We start from the raw sequence: 13,583 nt of genomic DNA, 5'->3' as shown, positions 1-13,583 counted from the left end.
TTGGTATATATAACCCTATATCTGACTCTTTTAGTTTTAGGACTTACAAACAACCGTTATGTGAACAAAACTATAATACTCTCTTTAGCCACTTTGTTGCGAGAGTATAAAAAAAAAAAAAAAAAGATTTTGGAGTGATGGCTGCCTGTAAGTGGATGTGTTAACAGATATAATAAATGCTTTATGCATTGATTCTTGTTAGTATTACTTTTAAACAAATATTGAAATTTATAACGTGTGAGCTTCAAAATATACTTTGAAATTACGCCCAACTCTCTCATAACTCAAAAAACCTAAAGCATTACATAATTTAATGTGGATGGCGAAGAAAAAATCTGTTATATTACCAAATCTGTGGATAAGTATGCCGCATATAAATATGGTAGACTATGTGATAGTGTGTTAGTTGTAGCTAAACGTGTCGCTCACACACTGTCAAGCACAATTTGTCACTGTCAATGACATGAAGAGACAAATAAAATATAATAAAAATACCGGCGACTGCTGGGGGAGTCAACGCTGACAAAGGTGGGCAACAAAGCGGTAAGTACATATGATCCATTTGAAAACACGTTCACAAATGCTAGTATCACTGCTGCTGGTTTTATGAAAAATTGTAGGGGAACTATTGAGGCCGCACAGGTAGCGCTGACGCAATYTTCAGTAAGCCAAGCAGTCAGTCAGCGGCAACCCACTAAGCTTTCGCACCGAAATATGTGTTCAAAGATTCACAGGATTTTCTTTTTTTAAATGTATGATTTGTGTGAGTGTGTGTGTGATTTGTGTTTCTGTTTTTGTGTTATTTGTTACATTCAAATGTGCGCCGTTGTGAATATATGTGTGCTTTTACACATTTAGTGCGAAAGTGGTTACCTACTTTTGTAGCCTTTGTTGTAGTTAATTGGTTGAGCGTTTAACTTTGGCTTTCCCAATCTGCATGGCACCTACTACACATACATATGCATTTAGAAAGTCGAGCTGAAAGTGTTAAACTCCGTTTAAGCAAAAATTTAACTATTATATATAACTTTTTATAGAGATATTTTTAAATGCTATTTTGGGAATGTCCATACATTAATGTAGGAAATGTTTTATTTTTAACACACTTTATTTATTTTTATTTAATTCATACAAAGTTTTGGTTTTAAATAGTTTTAGTTTTAGATTTAGGTTTTCTTATATTTAATATCAACCTTAGTTTTAATGTGAGCGACTTGCTCGCGGCGCTGATCAACTTGAACTGTGTCGTTGTCATCTGTTCTTGTCCGTGTTAGGGTACGTTTCATTAGTTCGTCAAGTTCGGTTAATCCGTCAGGGATGTAATTATTAGTATTTCTGTCCGCTTCTGTGTTGCCTTCCTACATTAATGGTGCATTCTTGCSAATGGTGAAAATAAAAAGTTGCCATGGTGCTCCAATCAAATGAGGTAACGATAATTTTATAGTTTTTTGTACATTTTTAGGTCTCGATGGAGGGTTTCATTTTAAAGTGTTTACCTTATACATGAGATAGCTTGTTCTTCAGATGGAGGTGGGATCTTGACTCTTCAGAGGCAGTACAGCTGCGCTTAGGTACGGTTTTTGGTTTTCACGTGGTTTCTACATGTCATGACCTCATGTTGGTAGCAACTCATTATAAAAGACCAAAAAACTTTAAATTTACGCTTGATAAAAATTTTTTTTTCCTAGTGATAGGCAAAAAACAGCTACTTAAAGCGACATGTTACAACATAGCATTGTTGTGATTACACAAAGTTCAAAAATTAAAACATTTGCTAAATGTTTCATTGGAATGTAAAGTAATAATGTATCAGACCTCAAGCTAAATTGTGGATACACCTAATTTGTTTAAATATTGTTAGACGTCGCTCTCATGCTAAACTAAAATGGACTTGAGTGGACAAAAAAGTTAAGAATGCAATAGTTGAGGTTGGTGGCAGATTACTCTCAGTAAGGGCAAATTTTGATTGTTATGCTTTTTATGGAAGGCAGACATTTGTAGCGCAAATATCATAAAGAATATTATGAGTTACTTATGTATAGAAATAGTCTGCCATACTTAAAATTGCATAAAAAATGGAATTTTTTCCAAAGATAATCCGAATGTATGTGAATACAGCAATTATATGGTTAGCGATGGAAATTTAATTCTAAAACGAAAGTCTTGTTCCGTTCTCATAAATACTACTTTGATCAAAAAGTTTCAGGAATGGTCACAGTGTTGCTCTTTCACTTGTTAAATTGATATATATTTATACTAAAATTTTGGAAATGATCGATGTAAAGAGAACCAACATACAATACCTCTTCGTTGATTTCAAAGAGCAGAGCTAAATAGAGCAGGTAAAATCTTCTACAAGAGATACAGCTGCTGGCGATGATATTGATATCATTGGCCTCAACACTAGCTGTCTCTTATACACATCTAGATGTGTATAAGAGACAGCATTGACATAGTTCAGCGAATTAAAAGACAGCGGCTACGCTGGCTAGGTCATGTTGTCCGGATGGACGAAAACGCTCCAGCTCTGAAAGTATTCGACGCAGTACCCGCCGGGGGAAGCAGAGGAAGAGGAAGACCTCCACTCCGTTGGAAGGACCAAGTGGAGAAGGACCTGGCTWCRCTTGGAATATCYAATTGGCGYCACGTAGCGAAAAGAAGAAACGACTGGCGCGCTGTTGTTAACTCGGCTATAATCGCGTAAGCGGTGTCTACGCCAATCAAGAAGAAGAAGATTCGTCTTTCTTTTTTGATTTTAAATGTTTATTGCCAAGCAAATACTAACTTTCATCCTTTCTTTCCTCAAAATCCAACTTCATTATTAAAATATAAATGCAGGCATAAAACCAGTTTGCCTGTTGATCATGTAAATTCTCTTTGGCGTGCATTTCGCCCATTACAAGCCAACTGAGGTGTTGCAAATACTACATCAACACCTGGAACTTTTACTAATGTCTTTTGCGGTTGTTTTCTTTGTCGATTTMACCAACCGCGGATTTGCTGCGTTTGCTAGTGTATGTAAGCATGTATGTGCAATTGGCAATCACAGCTTCATTGTTTCTTTGTTTTTGCTTATGTTTTTTTTTCTGTTGTTATGTTGTTGCTGTTGATTTGTTGCGTGTTCGCTGGCATTTGGAAAACAGTTTTGCGCATATAGAGAAAAGGGCAGACTGCCGAGAGTGGAAATGGAAAGAAAGGTTTAGTGTTAACCTCCATTTTCGATTTGTTGTAATAATTATTACATTGCGTTRTATTACTTCGTTTGGCGCTATGTTTGCAAAGCCTTTCACTGATTGCAACGATTCCACTGTTGCTGACGGCGACACACTTACCCACCAACCGAGAAATGTGTGTGCGCGGAAATTCGATTAACTGTGGTTCATGTCAACAGATGTCTGAACACACCCTTTCGCTTTACCTTCACAACTCCTCGAGCGATAGTTCTCCTCTCTCTTTGATTATGTTGGTTACATTGAATTTTTTCCCTTGTTAAAAATTAAATTTACATAAAACCGACATGAAATATAATTATTCTATAAAATCTTCAAATAGCGTACTCTGGCGTATAGTTATTACACGGAAATACTATACGGGGTGTGTTCAAAAAGTATCGCGAATTTTGTGTTTTTTCAAAAATTATTTATTTGTTCATGAATATCTATTTTGTCCCCTTCAAAGTAATCCCCATGAAATATTATACACTTGTGCCAACGGTTTTTAAAATCTTCGAAGCACTTCAAAAAATTATTATTATTTTTTTATCTTCTTCAGCTCCTCCTTCGATGCCGTCTTTATCTCGTCGAGAGAAGCGTAATGTCGTCCTTTCACGGGCCTCTGCAGGGGGCCAGATCTGGGGAATACGGTGGTTGCGGCATCATTAGTGTGTTGTTTTTGGATAAAAAGTCGCGTACAAGCAACGATGTGTGAGCAGGGCCGTTATCGTGGTGCAAAAGCCAATTTTTGTCACATCTTCTCGGCCTTCTGAGAACATTTGGTACCACCGATACACGTTGCTTCGATCCAAGGTAGCTTCTACGTATGCCACAGTCAACATTCGGAATGCATCCGCGCACTTAATTTCGTTTTTCACACAAAATTTGATACAGGTTCTTTGATCCATTTTTTTGAATAGGTAAAAATCGAAGACGATCCAAGCAGCTGTCAACAATTAAATGAACATTCAAAATGGCCGAGCTTGTCGGCATAAGTGAGAGACATAAGTACCAACATAACGCCACAAAAAATTCGAAATTCGAATATACGTAACCCGCGAAAATTCAAAACTCGCGATACATTTTGAACACACCTCGTATGTTAGTTCGCCCGATAATGGCGTTTTATTTTAATAATAGAGATCGCGTATGCTTTTMCTTTGTATGTGCTCTCGGCTACAATCTCACAATTTTGAGTAGTTCCGCTTTTCCACTTCAAACYTCTTTATCATGTAATTTCTAACCAGAAAGAAAATGACATTATCGTATTAAAATTTTACATCTTACTTTTCTTTATTGGCGTAGACAACGCTTACACGGTTATAGCCGAGTTTACAAAAGCGCGCCAGTGGTTCTTCTTCTTCGATATTTGGCACCGTGYTSACTGCAAWGGATTATAAATCTTCCGCAGAACCTCTCTCGAAAACTAGCAATGTCGACTCATCAGATGTTGCCATCGTCCATGCCTTAACACCATATAGAAKSACGAGAATWATAAGTGACTTACAGAGTTTGGTTTTTGTTCGCCGAGAGAGGACTTTACTTCTCAATTGGCTGCTCAGTCTGAAGTAGAACCTTTGGGCAAAAGTAATTCTGCGTTGGATTGTGTGCYTGACATTGTGTTTGGTGTTTGTACTAGCTAGAATAGAGACGAATTTATCTACGAATTCGAAGTTATGACAGTCAACAGTGACGTGGAAGCCAGAGTATGATGACTGTTTGTTTGATGACAGCAGATATTTCGTCTTGTCTCGTTCACATGTCAAGGATCAGTGGAAGCCATTTTGAAAGGTCATTTTGGCTTAAGAAAAGTGAAAGCACGACTTCGAAATCGCTAAATCTTGTCAATAAACAGCATCACTTAACAATACTTTCCGACTACCAGAATGTCATTCAACGTATTGTTACCGACGATGAGTCTTTCATCTATGTTTTCCATCTGGAAACAGACGATCAATCGGCCGAATATCGTGTTAAAGGTGAACTGAGGTCGAAAGTACCATGTGAAAGCAAGCCAAAAATCAACGCTATTTTGACAGTTTTTTTCGATTATCGAATTCCTTCCAGCAACAAGGAATACTATTTGAGAGTTATGCGTTTGCGTGAAGCTATTCGTAAAAAAGGTCGGAATTATGGGCTCGCATTCTTGGTTTTGGCAACWTGACAATGCACCGTCACAAACTGAATTGTTTCTTCTTGAGTTTTTCGCCAAGTTATTAACCAATATCGTATTTGCAACCACTGTATTCGCCTGATTGAGGCGACGTGTTACTTCTGACTATTCAGAAAACTCAAACTCTGGTGAAATCAGTTTGGAAATTTGCTTTGAAAACTCTTTCGAGGATTGAGAAAACGTTGGCACAAGTGTATTGGGGACTTAGTTTGTCTTTGACGACATGGATTTTGAAGTATTTTTTCCTTCAAGTATTACATAGATCTATGAGATAGAAAATGTGATTGTAACCCATTCGGTTTCTTCGAATAATGAATGTTAAATTCTACAGCAATATTTTGGATTACAAAGTTATGACAACATCTGACAGTTTTTCCTTATTTTTGTCTTTACGAGTTTTGGGAGTATAATATATTCTAAGCTCTCCTTAGTTGCATTACATTACACTTGTAGGTCGCACTCATTCGAACATTTATTTCGCTTTCGATGCTATGCTTAATCAAGCATATTAAGTGTTATCGGCTACAACATATTTATTCCAGCAATTTGCATAACTGTATCCCAGTCATACACACACACTATCAAATGTGTTAACGWCCGCAGGAGGTGGGAGCCCTTTCTGATTTACCACATAAATCACAACGCGATGCAGAAAGCAACAACAATGAAAAATGTATTGAGAAATATATTTTTTTTACAGAACCTAAAACTGCAAAAATATGCCGTTATGAGGGGTAAAAATATTCAACACACCTGCGTTACAACAAGGGCAGACACACAGATTTATTTTCATAAATAAATTTAGATTTGGCTGAACTCACCTTAGTCGCGGTAATTCGCAGTAGACCCAGTCTGTGACTTCTTCCAGTCGCACTTCTTGGTGTGTATTGGCCAGATCAGATTTATTGCCGGCGATAACAATGGGAATATCCTTTGGCAACAGCGATTTATACCATGAAAAGGAAGAGAAAGGTAAAAAGTTAAGTATATTTATACCTTCGTGTTTAAGTTTAAGCGAAATAGCAGTAAATATAAATCTACCAGTGATAACCTGTTTTTGAATTTAGAACCGAAAATAAAAACAACTACGCCAAATCCGTTCAAAAATCAAGCCCTTACCCTTATCTAAAATATTTCTGTCATATTAAACATACAAGTGTTTGCATTATGGCATCGTACAAAATATAAACGAAAAAAATAAAATTTCTAAAAAAATAAATATAGTAAATATCCATAAAATGTCTCAATGCACCAACATTAAAGGAAAGAATATTCGAACGAAGGATGCAACTAATTCCAAAACTGATATACTCTCCAAATGCCAGCTTACATAATACCGTAATTTACGCGTCACGACATAAACGGAACTTATGGCTAAAGTCCACTTTGCCCCGTTGTATTAAATACGGAAAATACTTAAACATATCTAACATGTTCCTGCACTCCTTCAAAAAGAGCAATACCAGTAATTTAGTATTTCGGAAACTCTTCTTAGAGTTAATGAAAATGTATGAAGAAAGCAATTGGACTGCAATTTACACAGACGGGTCCAAAGCGATAAACAAAGCTTTTGCTCTCATCAAACCAAATGGAGAAGTTATTACAGGCGGGATTCTTTCATAGCAAAGGAAAATTTATTAATTTATCATCTTCACACGTCTAAGGATTGACCACACACAACTCACACATCAGCACCTTCTTACTGACAAAGTAAAACCATCACATCTTTAACGAATGTTCGGCTTTAGCGAGTATTAGGCAAAAGCACAATTTTGTGCCAAACTATCAAGAAATGTTAAAAATTCCTTCGTTTACAAATATTATGAGTATTTTTAATTTTATTACTGATTGTTACCTACAAAATAAAATATATCTTTATATTTAGTTGGTAACCTAAGATATTTGCTTGTTCAGAGTCGATGGCTTTAATAGCTCGTACTCTGCTTTTTTAAATTAGGTTTAATACTACTTTGTATATTTCTCCTAATAAATAAATAAATAAATGTCTCAAAATAAAAACAAATGCCGAATGTTGACAACAAACTGTTGCGAAAAACAAGAATACAAAGGATGTTGTCCGAGAAATTGAAGAGCACCATGGGATCTAAAGTCAGACATGAAGCACTAAAATATAAAAAAGTAATATAAATAAAATAAAAGTAGTATCCTCGGTGGTACGACTATAAAAACGGGAGCATCACGCTAACTAACTATCAGTATCCGCTAGTCAAAGTCATTAAAGACTCTAATCTATACTCTTGAACTCTTTGAAATAACAAATGCACATATCTCAGCATTTGAAGAGCTGTTGTCAACTCAACCAGTATCGCTCTGGTATACTCTTTTCCTACATCGTATCGAAATGATGCATGTATATGCTCCTTATTTCGAAAACTCTTTGCGATTAGCCAAATCAAAATACTACGTCACAAAAAACTTGATTGCCCATATGAAACCAAAAGTATATCGACTAAAGTCTGACGAATATCTAATACTTAGACGGGAGCAATCTTTCCGCAACCACTTGCGGCGGGAAGTAAGAATTGCAAATTCGCAACAGGAAAGGAAACTATACTGTTAGATGCGGACATAACAGACACAGAAGGAGTTCAACCACGCTATCAGCTATGGAAGACGATAACGTGGTATGCAAAGCCATAAAAGAAGTATCTATGTTGAAAAACTTATAGAATCAACGGCGAAGAATGTATCAATCGAACATATTACAGATGGAGTTGAATGCGGTATCTATTTCAACTTCAATGGCATCTTAACAATATTTATTGTGTCAAAAAATAAAGAGAGTCTTTAATTTTGTGTCTGAAATAAAATGGCAAATTTCTGTCTTACTTCATATAATATTTTTTCATAGTAAAATTACTTATAAACCACTAGGGGCCTCGGCCACGCGTTGCTGTGGTATACATTTTATACTATTATTCATATTATAAACTAATCAATACAGTGGAAATTTTATATTTTTTATTATAGGAATTCGAGTGATTTTATTTGAAGTCTAATTTTGAATATATTCATTGAAATCAATTTCAGTGGAAAAACTAACGACTTTAAGACTGTTTTCCCAATGTGCGGTTATCAGCTTTTCTGTCCAGTTAACAGAGGTGTTCGTTTAATAGAGTGCCCATTTAATAGAGCGTTCACTGTATTTTTTAATTATGAATTGTTTTCACCATCMCATCTWCTAAGTTAGTCCGAATTGTATACAGTGTGCTAAATTTTACTAAAATCGGTTCAGTAGTTTAGGCGCCCAWCGCGGACAAACAACGTGACATGTAATTTTTATATATTAGGTTGTCAAAAAATTATTATTGAATTTTCAATTGATCATAAAATTTTTTTTGATGACTCATGCCCAGCTCTTGACCGATGCTACGGCTGCTCCTGTGCCGGTCTCTTTCGACCAATTCGGCGATTTTATCGCAATTTTCAATGACAGGCCTTCCGGAGCGTGGCGCATCTTCGACCACCTCTACACCAGAACGAAAACGTTGAAACAATCGTTGTGMGGTGGAAATGGAAACTGTATCGGACCCATAAACTGCACAAATTGCATTGGCGGCTTGAGATGCATTTTTGCCTTTATCGTAGTACTACTGTAAAATATGCCGTATTTTCTCTTTATTTTTCTCCATGCTTGCGACGCTATAACTCACGAACGACTTAAAAGAAACGACAATCAATCAAACGCGTGTTAGCGCGTGAAATGAGCTTCCAAAAAAGTATAGCATGACCCGATGCGACGAATAAAACTAGAACTACGCGCTCTCAGCGCCAACTAGCAAAAATACCGCAAGACTTTTTTGACAAGCTAATATAAAGATTTAGCCCTTGGGAGGAGATGGGGAGATGCGGAAGCATTGACTGTAAACGGTTTTTATTTAGGGATATAGTAGACCTAATTCCCCTTTAAACAAAACTTGTTTAGTTGGTCTTAGATTGAGCAATGGTTTCTGCTCAAAAAACCAACAATAGCTTTGTCCACACTTYYAGATGTCACGTAATTCCGCTMTCYTTTTGGCTTGTCATCTACGTTTTCAGTTTATTGATAATGATTGGATCACCGTTTTACAAATATACAACTCAATATTTATGTATGTTATCAATCAACTTTTTAAGCAGAATAAAATTTAGAAGTATTTAACTCGCTTAYTTATTTGATTTATGAACTATTGAAYTTTAAAATCGATGAAAAATTATACCTGAATAATTTCAAAGATTAATTGTTTATCCAATAGTCAACTGTCAACTGTCAGCTGTCACAGTCTATGCAATAAGTTATGTTTACCAACCAGGTAACGTTTCTCTGAGTTTTTTGTTTTGCACATTCAGCATTGTATTTTCTGCACTAACTACATATGTCGCATTAATTTCCACTGTAGTTGTAGTAGCAGATTGCTTCGCTTATCACCGAGTGTCATGCCAAGCCGACTCATTTGCACGTCAAACTGGCTGTCACAAACAATCAAACCAACATATGAAACAGAACAACAAAATATATTGTAAGCAGAAGCACATCTGTTGACACAATTCACGGTGTGAGAGAGTATGTGTGGATGTGTGAAAWTATGCGATTGTAAATCGAAATGARTTCGTAATAATTTTCTCTCCGTCTTATTGACGGATTAATTTTGTAACTTTAATGACTTTTCACCGAAAATATGTTTGTGTAAGCGTCTGGTTAACAGTGAGCGCGTTCTGTTGCCACACACCTTCATTGACACTTTCGCCTCAACTGTTTTTATGTTTCATTCGCAAATTGTTTGCTTGCAATTTTTAATTACTTTTTGTTGCGAAATTGTGGTAAACRCATACACACAGAGCAGTAAATAATAAAATATATAAAAACATAAATCAACTAAGTATGTACAAACATAAGGATGTATGTGTGAGTRTTTGCGGCATTTGCTTAAAATTAAACTAAATTTAGTTGGAGTTCAAGCAATGGAATGAATGTTGGTTTTTATATTTACATATTGAGTTTTAAACGCCCAGAAGGAAATACGTGAGATCCTGAATCCAATTTAGTCATGTTCGGTGGCTTGTTTGTCTGTCTGTATAAGTAATTTTCTCCCCAAGAAACTGTACACTTTCCGGCTATCAGACTTATATTTAGGCTTATCTTTGATGGAAAGCTTTCATGGAGGCCAAATATTGAGGAGAGAGTAAGTATTGGTTGCTTTATATTGCTGTAGAGGAGCCATAGGGAGAAGATGATGCTCTCACCAAAAGGAGTTATTTTGAAACCATAGTCAAGCCAATGATCTTCTATGGCGGGTTCGTCTGGTGGAAGGCGCTCAAAAAGGCTACAATTGCTAGAAAGCGAAAGAGCGTCTACACCAACAATATAACTTAATTATAATATAAACAGCATCCGTGGATACTGGCGGCAGGACACGCCGGAATTCGTTCCCCCCCCCCCCCAACTGCGTTCATTGAAACTCGTTTCACTGCGTTGCAGAGGCTAATCTCGGCGGCTTTTTCTCTTCCTACCTACGAAGAATAAGTGCATAGGAGTTGTTTGAGAAGAGATGTAATGAGTCTTGGAAGGGGAGTTCTTAGCTTAGATCTAGGTTGACGGGTCACTGTAGTATTTTTCAAGCAKAAGTGGCTGCTATTAAAGCAAAATAAGATAMATAGAGGAAGATTGCTCTGCTACATAAGGTCTGTTTTGCCCTTACTAATAAAGTAGCAGTAGACGTTCTGCTCCGGAGAGTGCAGCTTTAAACTCTGAGCTCTTAAAGTTAGTGGATTATCYATCCTCTATAGAAAAAGCTTTAAGCCATTCATAGTCAGACTTTGGTTGCCGGCCATACCGGAGTCGTTSAAATTGCAAAGTCGATGAGGTTGCCGGAGGAACATCTTGTGCTCTAGCACTGGACAAATGGGCCTCGCGTGCGCTTAATAGACGATGGTTGACGATCCGCTGCTGTGCGACTGTATGCTTTTTTAAGCCTGAAGAAGAAAGAAAGATATATACTGAACTATTTGCCCTTAGTACAGTTAATTTTGCCGCAATCATAGGGGTTTTCACTGGTCATTGCTTAATTGGCATTCAGGATAAGAGTCTTGCCAGAAGCAATTTGTCAAAATTGAATAGAGGAGAATGAAGTGAGAGCAGTTAATCACTTTATCCTTCATTGTCTCGTCTTTGCACGACTAAGGTGTTTCACCCTCGACAGTTTCACCTTCCGCGAACCAGGAAACATAGTCGAAACTGACATTAATTATTGTCCTATGATGGGATGCAAACAAGTGTCTTAAATCTCRTTCATCAATTGTTTTTGAAAGCAATACACAAACAAMAAAACTCACCTGATAGTCGGCGCGCTGCTCACGTATCTCCTCAAAACACTGTTTGGCACATTGAAAACTCGGCGCAGACGTGGACGCATAGACCAGCATGAAAGCRTGGGCGGTGGCAATGGATAGGCGRCGCATAGCGGGAAATTGCATATCACCGGAAGTGTCTAAAATGTCAACCTGCCAATAAAAGAAGATAATAAATWTGAATTAAWTKGCACMTGTTAACARGAAGTTTGATAAAAATATTTCTATTAAAAAGATAAGCGTTTAAAATACTATATAATACTTAATTTTTGTATATGTAGTGGCTCAGTTGGAATTAATATTGCGAAACTTCAAGAGAGACTTTTAATAATATTTTAGCACTCATTTTTCTCTCAAGATGGCCTTTTCGTAGATTGTTAAAAAAGGCGGTAAAATGAAAAAAAAAAAAAAAAAGAATAAATATGTTCATTGGGGTCACGGCGTATGAGTGATCTTTAGTACTAGAGAATATCGATTTCAAAACCGTTTCAGGGCTGTTGTTATTGGATATGTGATTGTAATTCGTTGTATGAGGACAAAAACTAAGACGCTAAAACAAAAAAAAAAAAAAAATAAAAAATGATATGCAAATATGTAAAGCACACATGGCGTTTAAGTAACCTTTGTTGACGCTGAAAACGAATTTTGAAACAGTGACTGGATTATTTTCAATGGCCTATTTTCAAATTGGCATAAAAAACTGCATATAAATTGCAGGAAGTTTGAAATCATCGAATATCTCTGATTAAATTGCTATTTGTATATACTAAAAAAATATTTGTTGAACTTGAGATTTTCGCAACAAAGCGTGTGAACTTTTGCCCCAGCAAAGCATATATAATACTGCCAAATATTACGATGAATAAATTTTCGAACATTTAACGGCTTAGACTCTTTACAAAGAAAACATTTCGYCCATTTCTCCTCAATATATGTGTGACTGGTTAAAAATTCAGCAGATTCACTGGCCGCAATATTGCCACTAAGTTTCTTTTCAGACAAAAACTGTGCGAAAAATTGCTAAAAGTTCATAAAAGCAAGAAAAAATATTAACTTTGATTGCACTGAAACAAGAATAATCTTCGGATATAAAAAGGGTTCAATGCAAAAACTTGATTTTGATCATTCAGTTTGTATGGCAGCTATATTCCATAGTGATCCGACCTGAACAATTTCTTCGGAGATTACATAATTGCCTTAAAAATAATCCATACACACACAGACACGATTTTGATTGTTCAGTTTATATGACAGATATATGCCATACTAGTCCGATATCAGCGGTTTCTTTTCGGGAGAAAAAAAACGTGCGCGTAATTTCAGATCGATATCTCAAGGACTAATGTACTAGTTTCAGTATAAAAATTGGCATGTGAACACGGCGTATGAGTAACTTCTGGAAGACAGCGTTGAACTTGTTATAATTCCTAACAGTTAAAAGCAAAATTTTAACAAAGGCACTGGAATAATTAGTGTGCATTCTAATAATTCTTGATAATTATATTTCTCGCACACTACTTCCACACAAACAACTGCTCACAGTGATACCTGCAATAGATTTGATATGAAAAATAATTTTTTTTAATATTTCAAAGAGTCTTGAAAACGTTTTTTTTTTCTTCGCTGCACGAAATTGGCACAGCGGTTTCCGATTCGTTTGCAGTGAGCAGACAAAGGTGTGGAAAGGRGTTTTATTGCATTTGCGCGCCTGGCCGAGACCTTAAAACTTTGCAATTAATAGCAAATTCGCGTGGAACTAATTGCAATTATGCCAACATTCTGTGATTCTAAGATTCTAAATGCCACAAAGGCATTGATTGCTGTCTACATTTTAAGCTATTTTTTATTTA

At 36.2% G+C, this 13,583-nt stretch overlaps 1 protein-coding gene across 1 annotated transcript in view; it reads right to left on the bottom strand.

The window, feature by feature from the left end:
* The window catches only part of LOC108971198 (GTP-binding protein Di-Ras2-like), a 58,875-nt gene that overhangs the window by 31,179 nt on the left and 14,113 nt on the right, over positions 1-13,583 (bottom strand). Inside the window, exons 2-3 of the mRNA XM_018937086.1 lie at positions 11,719-11,886; positions 6,207-6,316 (exon numbers count right to left, since the gene is read on the bottom strand). Of these exons, the coding sequence (XP_018792631.1) occupies positions 6,207-6,316; positions 11,719-11,886 (278 nt within the window). The remainder of the gene's footprint in view (positions 1-6,206; positions 6,317-11,718; positions 11,887-13,583) is intronic.

The sequence above is a fragment of the Bactrocera latifrons genome, unplaced genomic scaffold (assembly GCF_001853355.1).
Source record: "Bactrocera latifrons isolate USDA-ARS-PBARC rearing strain unplaced genomic scaffold, ASM185335v1 scaffold_33, whole genome shotgun sequence".
Lineage (NCBI taxonomy): Eukaryota > Metazoa > Arthropoda > Insecta > Diptera > Tephritidae > Bactrocera > Bactrocera latifrons.
Note: the sequence above shows the minus strand (reverse complement) of the source record. Positions and strands in the feature narration are given on the sequence as shown.